The 17,661-nt window shown below is 42.8% G+C and overlaps 1 protein-coding gene across 1 annotated transcript in view; it reads left to right on the top strand.

Annotated features, from left to right (window-relative positions):
- The first annotated feature begins 4,087 nt into the window (after positions 1–4,087).
- The window catches only part of armc2 (armadillo repeat containing 2), a 225,590-nt gene continuing 212,016 nt past the window's right edge, over positions 4,088–17,661 (top strand). The window contains exons 1-2 of the mRNA XM_060854607.1: positions 4,088–4,305; positions 9,566–9,638. Coding sequence (XP_060710590.1) covers positions 4,088–4,305; positions 9,566–9,638 — 291 coding nt within the window. The remainder of the gene's footprint in view (positions 4,306–9,565; positions 9,639–17,661) is intronic.

Here is a 17,661-nt window from a genome sequence, read left to right as displayed (position 1 = left end):
CCCAGGGTACTAAAGGAGGTGGGTCGGGAAATCATGGATGTGTTGGTGATTATTTTCCAGAGTTCGATAGATTCGGGGTTGGTTCCTGAGGATTGGAGGGTGGCTAATGTTATACCACTTTTTAAGAAAGGTGAGAGAGAGAAAGCAGGAAATTAAGGACCAGTTAGTCTGACCTCAGTGGTGGGAAAGATGCTGGAGTCTATTATAAAGGATGAAATTACGGCACATCTGGATAGTAGTAACAGGATAGGACAGAGTCAGCATGGATTTATGAAGGGAAAATCATGCTTGACTAATCTTCTTGAATTTTTTTGAGGATGTAACTCTGAAGATGGATGAGGGAGATGCAGTAGATGTAGTGTACCTGGACTTTCAGAAAGCTTTTGATAAAGTCCCATTCAGGAGGTTAGTGAGTAAAATTAGGATACATGGTATTGGGGGCAAAGTACTAGATTGGATTGAAAATTGGTTGGCTGACAGGAAACAAAGGGTAGTGATAAACGGCTCCATTTCGGAATGGCAGGCAGTGACCAGTGGGATACCGCAGGGATCCGTGCTGGGACCGCAGTTTCATACAATATATGTTAATGATATAGAAGATGGTATCAGCAATAACATTAGCAAATTTGCTGATGATACAAAGCTGGGTGGCAGGGTGAAATGTGATGAGGATGTTAGGAGATTACAGGGTGACCTGGACAAGTTAGGTGAGTGGGCAGATGCATGTTAGATGCAGTTTAATGTGGATAAATGTATGGTTATCCACTTTGGTGGCAAGAACAGGAAGGCAGATTACTACCTCAATGGAATTAATTTAGGTAAAGGGGCAGTACAGAGATATCTGGGTGTTCTTGTACACCAGTCAATGAAGCTAAGCATGCAGGTACAGCAGGTAGTGAAGAAGGCTAATAGAATGCTGGCCTTCATAACAAGAGGAATTGAGTATAGAAGCAAAGAGGTGCTTCTGCAGTTGTACAGGGCCCTGGTGAGACCACACCTGGAGTACTGTGTGCAGTTCTGGTCTCCAAATTTGAGGAAAGACGTTCTAGCTATTGAGGGAGTGCAGCGTAGGTTCACAAGGTCAATTCCTGGAATGGAGGGATTACCTTACACTGAAAGACTGAAGCGACTGGGCTTGTATACCCTTGAGTTTAGAAGACTGAGAGGGGATCTGATTGAGACATATAAGATTATGAAAGGATTGGACACTCTGGCAGCAGGAAATATGTTTCCGCTGATGGGTGAGTGCCGAACCAGAGGACACAGCTTAAAAATACAGGGTAGACCATTTAGGACAGATGAGGAGAAACTTCTTCACCCAGAGAGTGGTGGCTGTGTGGAATGCTCTGCCCCAGATGGCAGTGGAGGCCCAGTCTCTGGATTCATTTAAGAAAGAGTTGGATAGAGCTCTCAAAGATAGTGGAATCAAGGGTTATGGAGATAAGGCAGGAAGCGGATACTGATTAGGAAGGATCAGCCATGATCATATTGAATGGCGGTGCAGGCTCGAAGGGCTGAATGGCCTACTCCTGCACCTATTGTCTATTGTCTCTCACAGCTTAAACCTATGTCCTCTAGCTTTGGACTCCCCTATCTTGAGGAAAAAGATCTTAACAATTCAACCTATGTTCTTCATGATTTTCTAAATCTCTATAAGATAATCCCTTAGCCTCTGATGCTCCAGGGAAAGTAGCCCCAGCCTTTTCAGCCTCACCTTTTCAGCCTCTCCTTATTAGCTCTCCAACCCACAGCAACATTCTTGTAAATCTTTTCTGTTTAACAACAGCCTTCCTATAGCAGCGAAACAAGAATTGAGTGCAATATTCCAAAAATGGCCTAACCAACGTCTTGTATAACCGCAACATGACATCCCAACTCTTATACTCAATGCACTGACCATAAAGGCAAGTGTACTGAACACCTTCCTCACTACTCTGTCTACCTGTGACTCCACCTTCAAGGAACTGTGATCCTGCTGTCCAAGGTCTCTTTGGTAACACACTGCAGGATCTTACCATTAAATGTGTAAGTGCTGTCCTGATTTTCCTTACTAAAATGCAACAGGTCACTTTTATCTAGATTAAACTCCATCTGCCACTCCTTGGCCCATCTGATCAAGGTCTCTTTGTTCTCTGAGATAGCTTTCTTCACTGTACACTATGGCACCAATTTTGGTGTCATCGACAAACTTACTAATCATTCCTCTATATTCACATCCAAGTCATTTTTAAAAAATGACAAAAAGCAGTGGACCCAGCATCAATCCTTGCGGCTCATTGCAGCTCACAGACCTCCAGTCTGAAAAACAGCCCTCCACCATCACCCTCTGTCTTCAACCTTCAGATCAATTTTATATTCAAATGGTTAGCTGTCCCTGGATTCCATGTGATCTAACCTTGCTAATCAGTCTACTATGTGGAACCTTGCTGAAAATCTTGCTGATGTCCATTTAGACTGTAGAATAGAGGTGGAACAATAGGAAGGAACACAAAGTTAAAGAGAATGTCCCTCTACGAGGCCTATGTTTACAGGCAAAATTTCAGACAAGAGGGAGATTAAATTTCAAATGCTATTTATAAGGTACAGAAATGGAGTTTGCACTGATGAAGATTTCCAAAGTAATAGATGAGGAGATAGGAATAGTAATCCAAAGTCTAGGTCATTGCCCTGGGAACACAGTCTCACATCCTACCATGGCAGCTGGTAGAGTCCATTAATAAAATATAGAATTGCAAGTTAGTGTCAGAATTAAGTCACCATTGCTGAGGCTATCATTGGTTGTCATAAAAAGAAATCAGCTTTACTAATGTCCTTTAGGGAAGAAAACTTGTCACCCTTAACTAGTTTGGCTTGCATGTGACTTCTGATCTATAGAATGGGGTTGGCTCTTAATTATCCTCTTCACTGACCTAGAAGCCACTCAGTTAAAGGCTAGTTAGGGATAGGTAACAAATGCTAGCCTTCCCAGCACTGCTCACATCCCATGAAAGATATATTTTTAACAATTTAGTTGTGTTGAAATTAGATTAGATTCCCTACAGTATGGAATTGTTGCAGAAGAAAAGAAAATGTGACTCTAGAATTATTTTTTCCTTCTGCGACAATTTCTAGAACTAGAAATGGTGGGGAAATGTACTTTGGCTTGGAAAAGAGAATCAATTTGAAGTCAGTGGACTGTAGCTCCCAGTAAACCAGTCAAAGATACTGAGAGATGTGCATTGGCTGATCAAAAAGCTACTTTAAAATTTTAAGCATGAGAGGCACTGCAGCTGAGTTATACCCATGATGTGGTACAGTGTAGAGTGTAGTCTTCATGTCCAGAGATATCTGGAAATTTGAAAGTCATGTACACTGAGGAATGCAAACTGTATGATTTCAGATGGCAGTTTGAAATAATAGTTAACTTGTAATTTGGACTAATGTGTGCACCAATAAAGCTAGGAGAACTTAAACATTGTAAGAGAGGAAATTGAGGAAGAAAGGGCGAAGAATGCTAAGGAAAGAGGTGCAAAGTGATGAGCTCCTGAGGGCATTGACTGTTCAGTGGCTATCTTCATACATGTCTTTACCTAGAAACTGCTGTTAGCTCATTTATTACCTTCAGCTCCAAGAGCTCTATGCAACCAGAGATTTCAGTTATGTTAAGAAACATATAACAAAAAACCAAAGAAAAGGATGTTAAATTTGCTAATCCCAATTTGCCATGATTTTTAATGCTGAAATAAAAATAGAAATCATTGGAACAGTACTGTTAATATGTGAAATAATAAATTATCCTATGAAAATTCAATGTGTTTATCCAATAATAAGGTGGAATGATTAATAGTTAAGTTATAAATCTTAGCATAACTACAGTTTGATCCTTTGGTCATATAGGTCGCTATACTTGTAAGGTTTAGTTTGATTTACACATTTTATTGCATGCTGAATTATCTACCCAAGTGCAATTTTCCTGATATGAAACATTCATAATTTTTTTTCACAGAGGAATAAGTTTGATGGTATTTTGTGTTTCTTTAGATAGTGTTTATTTATATCGTATTCTCATATGGAGAATTTCCTGGGCTGCTCATCTGTAATAGGAAAGATGCATTCTTCAAGGACTAAAAGAACTGTAAAAGCTGCCACTGTGATTGGAGCTTCGTCATCTCAACCAAAGACCAGTGCTGAGATCATTAGTGAGGCCCGTTCATCACTGAGAAGTTTAAAGACTCAAAGACCATTTACCCCTAAAGATGATCAGAGGAAACTTTTTGGGTCTGCTTCTTCCCGTACACCTGATAATAGGCCTCCCTCTGCATTCAGGTAAGCACAGTAATCAGTTTGATATACTTCCATGTATATCTGTAATGGTATAGGTTCACTATAGTATATGATGTGAAGATGGTGGTGTTGGACTGGGGTGGACAAAGTCAGAAGTCACACGGCACCACCTGAGAGCAGATACTAAAAATGGGAGGGATTCCTGATCAGTCATGAAATTGGGACCTCTGCCCAAATATCTAAAGCTCTAGACTACAACATGCATGTAAAATTGTATGTTGCCACTGCAATTCAAGTATCTTGCAGAGCTGGTTAGCTTAGTTTACTGGATAGCCAGTATGGGTTAAAATGAATTCATGTTAAGCAGAGCTTCTTCTGAAGAACCCCTTGTGTAACCTGATTTGTATCCAAACACGCATATTGTCAGAACAAAACAAGTTAATACACAGTGCAGTGATGTAGTAGGTATATGAAAAATGACTTGGGTTTCAATTTCATTCCCACCTTAGGAGGGCCTGACCTTGTTCAGTAAAGACACTGAAAAATGTTGAGTTAGCTCTGGAAAGACTCAGTAATCTCTTTCTGCTTGGTGTGCTGTCACTGGACAAGTCTGATGTAGTCAGCCATGTTGGAAATGCAGTGAAACATATATCTTCCATGATTTTTTTTGCTGCGGCCTGTTGTGCATCAATTACCACAATCTATATTGAAGTTGACTATTTATTCAGAAATCTCACAGGCAATCAAATATTGAAACAATTATTTAAACTTTATAGCATGTAGCAACCAAAATAAGACCCCTCGCACAAGTAAATTCAGCCTCACAACCCATTTTGTCTATTACCTGATTAATTGTGAAATTAAGATATGATTCCAACCAACAGCATCTGTCTCTGCTTGCCCAATGTTTGATCACTGTGCGTTATGGTTCTCTGGAGTTGTGCTGCTCAAGAATACTGAAATTGAATTCTTATAGGATTTTCTAACTTGCTAAGTCCATTGTGCGAGATTATTTATGAGACTTATGAGTGGGCGGCACGGTGGCACAGTGGTTAGCACTGCTGCCACACAGCGCCTGAAGACCCGGGTTCAATTCCCGACTCAGGCGACTGACTGTGTGGAGTTTGCACGTTCTCCCCGTGTCAGCGTGGGTTTCCTCCGGGTGCTCCGGTTTCCTCCCACAGTCCAAAGATGTGCGGGTCAGGTGAATTGGCCATGCTAAATTGCCCGTAGTGTTAGGTAAGGGGTAAATGTAGGGGTATGGGTGGGTTTCGCTTCGGCGGGTCGGTGTGGACTTGTTGGGCCGAAGGGCCTGTTTCCACACTGTAAATCTAATCTAATCTAATCTAAACTTCTAAAATCACCAACTCTAGCTAGCTTCTTTACCAGGAGTGAAGGCCAGCTGCTCTCAACCTAGCTTTTCTGTTCCTTGTTGCATTCCATGTTAGCTGTCTGTTTGAAACCAGCCTGTTCTGCCATTAACCCCTTAAATTCTTCTGCAGGCAATCTTAATTGCCCATTTGTCACAAGGCCATTAGTTATCAAGCAGATATTACCTTTTCTGTCCCAGGAAACAGTTTGTTTACATCTTTTTTCCTATTGATGGCCAATTGGTATGTTGCTTTTAGTTTCTTTATAACAGTTTGTCCTTAACCTTTTCATCTCAGGAAACGTTTATTCCAGAAAGAGTTATTGCTGATTATTCCAATCCATGAACAGTTATTAAAGCTCTGACGTTTACATACCACAGGTCCAAACTCCCACAACATCTCGATGTTTTTTGAGGCTTCTGCTTGGGAAGTAGGCACACCAATCCCATCGCTGAACACTTCAATTCCCCCTCCCACTCTGTCAAGGACATGCAGGTCCTGGAGAAAGTGAGGACTGCAGATGCTGGAGATCAGAGCTGAAAAATATGTTGCTGGAAAAGCGCAGCAGGTCAGGCAGCATCCAAAGAGCAGGAGAATCGACGTTTCGGGTATAAGCCCTTCTTCAGGAATGAGGAGGGTGTGCCAAGCAGGCTAAGATAAAAGGTAGGGAGGAGGGACTTGGGGGAGGGATGTTGGGAATGCGATAGGTGGAAGGAGGTTAAGGTGAGGGTGATAGGCCAGAGAGGTCGGGAAGAAGATTGCAGGTGCTGAGTCCAAGTGTTGGGACTAAGATAAGGTGGAGGGAGGGGAAATGAGGAAGCTGGAGAAATCTGCATTCATCCCTTGTGGTTGGAGGGTTCCTAAGCGGAAGATGAGGCGCTCTTCCTCCAGGCGTTGTGTTGCCATGGTCTGGCGATGGAGGAAGCCAAGGACCTGCATGTCCTTGGCGGAGTGGGAGGGGGAGTTGAAGTGTTGAGCCACGGGGCGGTTGAGTTAGTTGGTGCGGGTGTCCCAGAGATGTCGGATATATCTATCTTCCGCAGCTACACTGGCACGACACCCCACCTTTTCCTCCGCTACATCGATGACTGTATCGGCGCTACCTCGTGCTCCCACGAGGAGATTGAACAGTACATCCACTTGTAACACCTTCCATTCCGACCTCAAATTTACATGGGCCGTCTCAGACTCCTCCCTCCCCTTCCTAGACCTCTCCATTTCTATCTCGGGCGACCGAATCAACACGGACATTTACTATAAACCAACCGACTTCCACAGCTACCTAGATTACACCTCCTCCCACCCTGCCCCCTGTAAAAATGCCATCCCATATTCCCAATTCCTTCACCTCCGCCGCATCTGCTCCCAGGAGGACCAATTCTAATACCGAACAACCCAGATAGCCTCCTTTTTCAAAGACCGTAATTTCCCCTCAGACATGGTTGACGATGCTCTCCACCGTATCTCCTCCATTTCCCGCTCCTCCGCCCTTGAACCCCGCCCCTCCAATTGCCACCAGGACAGAACCCCACTGGTCCTCACCTACCACCCCACCAACCTCCGGATACATCGTATCATCCTTCGTCATTTCCGCCACCACCAAGGATATGTTTCCCTCCCCTCCCCTATCAGCATTCCGGAAAGACCACTCCCTCCGTGACTGCCTCGTCAGGTCCACACCCCCCACCAACCCAACCTCCACTCCCAGCACCTTCCCCTGCAACCGCAAGAAATGCAAAACTTGCGCCCTCACTTCCCTGCCAGGCCCCAAGGGGTCCTTGTGACGGATATGACGTCACAAATTCACCTGCACCTCCACACACATCATTTACTGCACCCGATGTGGCCTCCTCTACATTGGGGAGATAGGAACGTTTCAGAGAACACCTCTGGAACACCCGCACCAACCAACCCAACCGCCCCGTGGCTGAATACTTTAACACCCTCTCCCACTCTGCCAAGGACATGCAGGTCCTTGGCTTCCTCCATCACCAGACCATGGCAACACGACGCCTGGAGGATAGCACCTCATCTTCCGCCTAGGAACCCTCCAACCACAAGGGATGAATGCAGATTTCTCCAGCTTCCTCATTTCCCCTCCCCCCACCTTATCTCAGTCCCAACACTTGGACTCAGCACCTGCAATCTTCTTCCCTTCTTGACCTGCAATCTTCTTACCGACCTCTCCACCCCCACCCCCTCTCCGGCCTATCACCCTCACCTTAACCTCCTTCCACCTATCGCATTCCCAACGCCCCTCCCCCAAGTCCCTCCTCCCTACCTTTTGTCTTAGCCTGCTTGGCACACCCTCCTCATTCCTGAAAAAGGGCTTATGCCCGAAACATCAACTCTCTTGTTCCTTGGATGCTGCCTGACCTGCTGCGCTTTTCCAGCAACACATTTTTCAGCTCATGCAGGCCCTGGGCCACTACCAAACTGTTACCACCCAATGCCTGGAGGAGGAACACCTCATATTCTGCCTTGGGACCCTGCAACCACACGGGATAAATGTGAATTTCAACAGCTTCCTCATTTCCCTTCCCCCCCCCACATTATCCCAGTCCTAAACCTCCAACTCGGCACTGCCCTCTGGATCTGTCCATCACGACCCCCTCTGACCAATCACCTTCTCCCTCACCTTCATCCACCCATCACTTTCTCAGCTACCTTTCCCCAAACCCACCACCCCCTCCCATTTAACTCTCAGCCTAGACCCACAAGCCTCATTCCTGATGAAGGACTTATGCCTGAAACATCGATTCTCCTGCTCCTAGGATGCTGCCTGACCTGCTGTGCTTTTCCAGCACTACAGTCTTGACTCTGATCTCCAGCATCTGCAGTCCTCACTTTCTCCTAGATGAATAGATGGGCATTCATTGAGCTCATAAGAGTAGTCATCTTCCTTGTACTTCTTGGTTAAAGAACTATCTACATCTATGGTTGCTTCATCTGTCAGTTATGTTGTGAAGCGTTTAGCGTCATGATTTTTCATGCTTGTGTTTTTGCAGGATTTCTCATGACATCTTCTTGGTGAACAGAAATAGTTTCATTATTGTGTTGATTGGATTCAGCCTGCTCCTCATAACTTTCAACATCTTGTACAGTCATAGCCTGTTAAACCCAGCGTAGTGGAAATATTTGGTGACAATGGCTACACCACAAAGCTAAAAGGCAGTGGCAGAGATTACATCACTATTTTCCTTCCCTTCTTTATCATGAATATGGCACTCAAAACAATTGCCTTGATATTTGGAGAAATTAGTTGCTGTCAGTATTTGTTTTTTAGGTTATTAATTGCCTTGAAAAAGAATCATACTGCAGTCAAAGTTTTTCTATTTCTCCACAAATGTTGTCAGATCTGCTGGATTGCTCCAAATATCTGTTTGTATCAGCATTCTCCTTTCAATGTTTGTTTTCCCTTGACTTTGTGATGTTTTGTCTATCAGGCAAATGAGTAATCATAAATTAATATTCAAAGCTGTAATACCTAAATCTATTGCATTTTACATTGCACCATGGCTCGGTGATTAGCACTGCTGCCTCACAGCACCAGGGACCCGGGTTTCGATTCCACCCTCGGGCAACTGTCTGTGTGGAGTTTGCACAATGTGTCTCCCTGTGTCTGTGTGGATTTCCTCTGGGTGCTCCGGTTTCCTCCCACAATCCAAAGATGTGTAGGTTAAGTGACTTGGTCGTACTAAGTTGTCCCATAGTGTTAGGTGCATTGGTCAGGGGTAAATATAGAGTAGGGGAATGGGTCTGGGTGGGTTAATCTTCGGAGGGTCGGTATGGACTTATTGTGCCAAAGAGCCTGTTTCCATACTGTAGGGATTCTAATTCTAATTCTAATTGCCTTTAAACCTAATGCAATAAAGAAGCTCAAAATAAAGACAAACATCTTTAAGAATACATCTCATGCTTTGTTTGTACAGTCTCCATGCTCGAAGCTTTGAAGGTAGTGACTCAAGACCCATATCAGGAGCACGTCTCACCCCTCTTGATCATGTAAGTAAGCCAGAAGAAAGCCATGTCAACTTTCTTCAAATTATTTTAAAATAGAAGCGGAATAAATGGGAGCAGTAATATGGGCTTTATTCAATTATTGAATGGTATTGTGTAGTGTAAAGCTGTACTGATTCATTTGCATACAAAGTTTGTGCCAAGCTAAAAGGCAGTGGCTAGGATTACATAAGACCACAAGGTAAAAATGAGTTATGAGTCTCCATCAGTTCATATGGACCATATTCCTAACTTAAAAATCCTCATCTAAATTTGTATTCATAACCCACGTTCCCTTCTTCCTTCTATGTTTGTTGAACCTCACCTTTAATGCATTGAAATGAATTATTTAGGTCATAGAGTTAAACAGCATGGAAACAGACCCTTCAACTCATCCATGCTGACCAAGTTCCCTAAACTAAACCAGTTACATTTTAATGCATTTGGTCCATATTGCTCTAAACCTTTCTTGTTCATGTACCTGTTCAAATGTCTTTTAAATGTTGTAATTGTACCTGCATCTACACTTCCTCTGGCAGTTCATTCTATGTATGAACCATCCTTTCTGTGAAAACGTTGCCTCTCAGGTTCATTTTACATGTTTCCCCTCTCACCTTAAATCTATACTTTCTAGTTTTGAATTCCCCTACCCGAGGGAAAAGACTTTTACTATTTACTTTTTTTATGCCCCTCATGATTTTATAAACCTTTATAAGGTCACCCCTCAATCTCCTATGCTCCAGGGGAAAAAAGTCCCAGCCTCTCACTACAGCTGAAATCCTCCAGTCCTGGTAACATTTTGTAATATTTTTCTGCATCCTTTCCAATTTAATAAAATCATTTGTAGAGCAAGGCGTCCAGAACTGTACACAGTAAGATGTAGAGGCAATAGGGTAGTGGTGATGGGAGATTTTAATTTTCCCAACATTGACTGGGTACACTTAGTGTCAGAGTTCTGGATGGAGTAGAATTTGTAAGAAGCGTCCAGGAGAGTTTTCTAAAGCAGGATGTCAATACTCCAACAAGGGAAGGGGCCATATTGGACCTGGTACTGGGGAACAAGCCAGGACAGGTGGTAGAAGTTGCAGTGGGGGATTTCTTTGGGAACAGTGACCACAATTCTGCAAGTTTAGAATACTCATAGATAAAGATGAGAGTGGTCCTAAGGGAAGAGTACTAAACTGGGCCAATTATAACAAAATTGGGCAGGAGCTCAGAAATGCGGATTGGACGCAGCTATTTGAAGGGAAGTCGACATTTGAGATGTGGGAGGCTTTCAAAGATCGGTTAAACATAGTGCAGGATAGGCAAGTTCCATTGTTAAGACAAGGGATAGGAAGGGCAAAATTCGTGAACCGTGAATGACAGGAGAAGTTGTATGACTAGCCAAGAGGTAAAGGGAAGTGTACATAATGTCTAGGAAGCTAAGAACAGAACGGGCCATGGAGGAATATTGGAAGAGTAGGTCAAGTCTTAAAAGAGGAATCAAGCAACTAAAAGGGGTCATGAAATATCTTCAGCAAGCAGAATTAAGGAGAATCCCAAAACATTTTATTCTTATCTAAGAAGCAAATGGGTAACTAGAGAAAGGATTGGTCCACTAAAGGATAACAAAGGAAGGCTGTGTTTCGAACCCGAGCAAATGGGTGAGATTTTGAATGATTACTTTGCATCAGTGTTCACTGAGGAGAGAAACATAATGCATGTTGAGATTAGAGATAGAAGTTTGATTAGTCTGGATCACGTTGATAGAAGTAGGGAAGATGTGTTGGGTAGGCTAGAGATTATTAAGGTGGACAAATCACCAGGTCCGAATGAGATCTATCCCAGGTTGCTGAGGGAGGCGAGAGAGGAAATAGCTGGGGCTCTGACAGATATCTTTGTGGCACCCTTAAATACAGGTGAGGTGCTGGAGGACTAGAGGGTTGCTCATGTTGTCCCTCTGCACAAGAAGAGTAGTAGGGATATTCTGGGTAACTACAGACCAGTGAGCCTGACGTCAGTGGGAAAGTTGCTGGAGAAGGTACTGAGGGATATTTATATTTAGAAAAGAATGGGCTTATCAGTGATAGGCAACATGTTTTTGTGTGGGGGAGATCGTGCCTTGCCAACTTAATAGAGTTCTTTGAGGAAGTGACCAAGTTGATAAGTGAAGGAAGGGCTGTTGATGTCATATACATGGACTTTACTAAGGCGTTTGATAAGGTTCCCCATGGTAGACTAATGGAGAAAGTGAAGTCACATGGTGTGCAGGGTGTTCTAGCTAAGTGGATAAAGAACTGGTTGAGCAACAGGAGACAGAGTAATAGTTGAAGGAAGTTTCTCGAAATGGAGAAAGGTGACCAGTGGTGTTCCACAGGGGTCAATGTTGGGGCCACTGTTGTTTGTAATATACATAAATGATCTGGAAGAGGACACTGTTGGTATGATCAGCAAGTTTGCAGATGACATGAAGATTGGTGGAGTAGTAGAAAGCATAAGGGACTGTCAGAGAATACAGGAGGATATAGATAGACTGGAGAGTTGGGCAGAAAAGTTGTAGATGGTTTTCAATCCAGGCAAATGTGAGGTGATGCATTTAGGCAAGTCTAATTCTAGAGCGAATTATACAATGAATGGAAGAGCCTTGGGAAAATTTGATGAGCAAAGAGACCTGCTCATTGTACCCTGAAGTTTGCTGCACAGGTGGATAGAGTGGTCAAGAAGGCATATAGCATGCTTGTCTGCATTGGACGTGGTATCGAGTATAAGAGCTGGCAAGTCATGTTAAAATTGTACAAGACATTGGTTCGGCCATGTTTAGATACTGTGTACAGTTCTGGTCACCACATTACCAAAAGGATGTGGATGCTTTGGAGAGAGTTCAGAGAAGATTTACGAGGATGCTGCCTGATATGGAAGGTGCTAGCTATGAAGAGAGGTTGAGTAGGTCAGGTTTATTTTCATTAGTAAAAAGGAGATTGACGGGGACCTAAATGAGGTTTACAAAATTCATGAAGGGTATAGACAGGGTGGATAGAAGAGCTTTTTTCCAGGGTGAAAGATTCAATAACGAGAGGTCACTCTTTCAAGGTGAGAGGTGAAAAGTTTAAGGGGGATACATGGGGCAAATACTTCAGACAGAGGGTGGTGGGCATTTGGAATGCGTTGCCAGCAGATGTGGTAGAGGCAGGCACGGTAGATTCATTTAAGATGCGTCTAGACAAATGCATGAGTAGGTGGGAAGCAGAGGGATACAGATGCTTAGGAATTGGGCGACAGGTTTAGACAATTGATTTGGATCAGCTCAGGCTTGGAGGGCCGAAGGGCCTGTTCCTGGGCTGTAAATTTTCTTTGTTCTTTACTCCAAAAGAGGCTTCACCAATTTTGTGTACAGCTGCAACATGATGTCCCAACCCTTGTACTCAGTGCTCTGATCAATGAAGGCACATGTGCCAAACACCTTCTTCACCACATTGTCTAAGGGTCACTTTGAAGGATCTATGGAATCTGAATGCTTATGTCTGTTATTTCAACCACATTCTGATCATCCTTTGTGTAAAAAACTTTTCTTCTGAATTTCCTTTTTTATTTATTGATAATTGCCTGTCCTTTTACTGGTCTCTAGTTACGTTCTTTCTCATTATTAAATTTTAAGACCTCTATTAGATGACCCCATCTTTGTTTTTCAATAGAAAAGGGCCTGGCCTATTAATATCAATAAGATATCTGAGCAGAAGTAGACCAAACAGCCCATTGAGTCTGTTTCCCCTTTCACTGAGATCATGACTAATCTGATAATATGCAACTTCACTTTCCTGCCTTTTCCCCAAACCCTTGATTACCATATTGATTAACAATCTTCTTATTTCAGTCTTCAATATACTTAATGAACTAGCCTCTAAATGGGCAATGCTTAATCAAAGATTACACCCTATAGTCCTAGACTCTTCCGCAAGAGGAAACAACCTTTTTTCTCTTAACGGCCCTGTCAAGTCCCCTAAGAATTTTGTATGCTTTATAATGTAGCCGGTCTTTCTTCTAAACTCTAATATGTCCAGGCCTAATTACTCAACCTCGTTTCCTTAAAAAATACCCTCTATATCTGGAATCAATGTAGTGAACATTCACTGAACCGTCTTCATTGCCATTCTCTCTTTCCTTAGATAATGGGTCCAAGAGGGTTCATAATGTTCCAGGTGTGGTCTATCTAGAATTTTGTGTAGTTTTAGCAAAAGCTCCCTATTCTTATACTTTATTCTCTTTGTGATAAAGGCAAATACACATTTTCATTCCCAATTACGTGCTGAATGTGTATACTGGCTTTTTGTGATTTACACCGGGGACTGCTAAATCCCTCTGGGTTGTAGCTTTCTGTAGTCTTTCTTCACTTATTGATACGTATCTCCTCTATTTTTCCTGTCAAAGTGCATAACCTCACATTTTCCCACTCTGTATTTCATCTTCAAAGTTTGTGAGAAGATTTGTAGCTCGGGTGCTCATTGTTGTGGTTCTGTTCACCGAGCTGGGAATTTGTGTTGCAGACATTTCGTCCCCTGTCCAGGTGACATCTTCAGTGCTTGGGAGCCTCCTGTGAAGCGCTTCTGTGATGTTTCCTCCGGCATTTATAGTAGATGGAACTGACAACCGGAAGCGGTAGATACAAATCACTATAAATGCCGGAAGAAACATCACAGAAGCGCTTCACAGGAGGTTCCCAAGCACTGAGGATGTCACCTAGACAGGGGACGAAACGTCTGCAACACAAATTCCCAACTCAGCGATCAGAACCACAACAACTGTATTCCATCTGTCAAGTTTTTGCCCACTTGCTTTATCTATTATCCCCCTGCAGACCCCTGTGTCATCCTCACTACCTGCCTTTTTACATATTTTTGTGTCGTCTGCAAATTTCATTGTAGAACATTCATTTTCCCCAATCCAAGTCATTAATGTATATCGTAAATAATTGTGGCCCTAATACTTTGGAATTCTACTAGTTACAGGTTGCCATTCTATCCTCTATCTTCTAGTAGTTGGCCAATCCTTAATTCATGCTAATATACTACCTTCAATGCCATGGGTTCTTAGAGTCATAGAGGTGTACAGCATCCCTTCGGTCCAACCAGTCCATGCCGACCAGATATCCCAATCCAATCTAGTCCCACCTACCAGCAGCCGGCCCATATCCCTCCAAACCCTTTCTATTCATATACCCATCCAAATGCCTCTTAAATGTTGCAATTGTACCAGTCTCCATCACGTCCTCTGGCAGCTCATTCCATACACGTACCACACTGCGTGAAAGGTTGCCCCTTAGGTCTCTTATATCTTTCCCCTCTCACCCTAAACCTATGCCCTCTTGTTCTGGAATCCCTGACCCTAGGGAACAGACTTTGTCTATTTATCCTATCTATGCCCCTCATAATTTTGTAAACCTCTATAAGATCACCCCTCAGCCTCCGATGCTCCAGGGAAAACAGCCCCAGCCTGTTCAGCCTCTACCTGTAGTTCAGATCTTCCAACCTTGGCAACATCCTTGTAAATCTTTTCTGAACATTTTCAAGTTTCACAACATCTTTCAGAAAGGAAGAAGACCAGAATTGCATGCAATATTCCAACAGTGGCCTAACCAATGTCCTGTACAGCCGCAACATGACCTCCCAACTCCAGTACTCAATACTCTGACCAATAAAGGAAAGCATACCATATGCCTTCTTCACTATCCTATCTACCTGCGACTCCACTTTCAAGGAGCTATGAACCTGCACTCCAAGGTCTCTTTGTTCAGCAACACTCCCTAGGACCTTACCATTAAGTGTATAAGTCCTGCTAAAATGTCCAGATTACAGAGGAGGAAGTGCTGGATGCCTTGAAACAGTTAAGGTGGATAAATCCCCAGAACCTGATCAGGTGTACCCGAGAACTCTGTGGGAAGCTAGAGAAGTGATTGCTGGGCTTCTTGCTGAGAAATTTGTATCATCGATTGTCACAGGTGAGGTGCCAGAAGACTGGAGGTTGGCAAACGTGGTGCCACTGTTTAAGAAGAGCGGTAAAGACAAGCCAGGGAACTATAGACCGGTGAGCCTGACCTCGGTGGTGGGCAAGTTGTTGGAGGGAATCCTGAGGGACAAGATGTACATGTATTTGGAAAGGCAAGGATTGATTAGGGATATTCAACATGGCTTTGTGCGTGGGAAATCATGTCTCACAAACTTGATTGAGTTTTTTGAAGAAGTAACAAAGAAGATTGATGAGGGCAGAGCAGTAGATGTAATCTATGTGGACTTCAGTAAGGCATTCGACAGGGTTCCCCATGGAAGACTGATTAGCAAAGTTAGATCTCATGGAATACAGGGAGAACTAGCCATTTGGAATCTGAACTGGCTCAAAGGGAGAAGACAGAGGGTGGTGGTGGAGGGTTGTTTTTCAGACTGCAGTGGAGTGTCACAAGGATCAGTGCTGTGCCCTCTACTTTTTGTCATTTACATAAATGATTTGGATGCGAGCATAAGAGGCACAGTTAGTAAGTTTGCAGATGACACCAAAATTGGAGGTGTTGTGGACAGCGAAGAGGGTTACCTCAGATTACAACAGGATCTTGACCAGATAGGCCAATGGGCTGAGGGTTCGTATCCTATTAAATCGTTTAATGTGTGATACCTCATCAAATACCTTCTGGAAATCTAAATATATTACATTTACTACTTCCCCTTTTGTTATCTTGCTTTTTTCCTCTGCCAAGAATTCTAACAAATTTGTCAGGGATGATTTCGCTATATAAAGCCATGCTCCTTCTGATTGAATATATTATATATTCAAAATGACCTGCTGTTACATCTTAACTAACTGGTCTACAGTTACCAGTTTTCTTAAATAAATGTGTAACTTTGACAGTTTTTCAATCCTGTAGGATTTTTTCGGTATCTAAGAATTCTGAGAAAATTACTACCAGTGCATCCACCGTCTCTGTAGCTACTTCTTTTAATACCCTAGAATTCATCCACCAGGTCCATTCATTGTTTTGTTCATATTAATTCTTTCTTGATATGTTCACCTATGCATTTCTGATATCATCCTTGTAAACCTTCTTTCTACCTTATTTACCACTAATACTTTTTTTATAATGACCATATGGTGCATACAGTACACTAATGGTCAGAGAGTCAAAGCACAGAAGAAGTCCTTTGGCCCATCAACTCTGTGCCAACGTATCTACACTCATCCCATTTGCCAGCAATTGACTTAAAGCCTTGAATATTATGACATTTCAAGTGCTCATCCACATTCCTTTATAAAGTTATTAAGTTTACTGCCTTTCCAGGCAGTGCATCCAAGATTTCCTACATCATTTTGGTGAAAATGTCTTTCCTCAAGTATCCTCTAAACCTGCCCTTCATCTTAAAATTTTGTCCCCTTATTATTGACCTTTCAATTAAGTGGAACTGCTTCCTATCCACTCTGTCCCTACTTATCATTTTCTCCCTAAAGAAATCAACCTAAGCCTACTCAGCCTCGCTTCATAGCTAAAATATTCTAAACCAGACAACACCTGGTTAATTTCTTCTGCATCCCTTCCAGGGCAATCACATCTTTCTTATAGTGTAGCGACCAGAACTGCACATTGTACTCCAACTGTGGCCTAACTAAAGTTTGTACATAATCTCCCTCCTTTTATAATCTGTGCCACAACTGACAAATGTCCTGTATGCCTTCCTTATCACCCTATTAACCTGTCAAGACACCTTCAGACCTGTGGACAGGTATCCCAAGACCTGACTGTTCCTCTGAGCTTTCCAGTATCCTGCTCTTCGTTGAGTACCCCTTTGTCTTGATACTTCTTCCAAAGTGCGTCACCTCAGACTTTCCAGGGTTAAATTCGACTTGCTACTGATCTTGCGGTCTGACCAATCCACCTACATCATCTTGTAACCTAAGAAGTATTTAAAGTACATAATTTTTATACTTGTAAGGTCTAGCGAGAGTTCTGGTTCACAAGGTGCCAGTTAAAACAAAATTTGCTGTACTTATAAAAATTTCTTGGGATTCT

This window comes from Hemiscyllium ocellatum, chromosome 3 (assembly GCF_020745735.1).
Source record: "Hemiscyllium ocellatum isolate sHemOce1 chromosome 3, sHemOce1.pat.X.cur, whole genome shotgun sequence".
Lineage (NCBI taxonomy): Eukaryota > Metazoa > Chordata > Chondrichthyes > Orectolobiformes > Hemiscylliidae > Hemiscyllium > Hemiscyllium ocellatum.
This window is presented reverse-complemented; position numbering and strand designations above follow the sequence as displayed.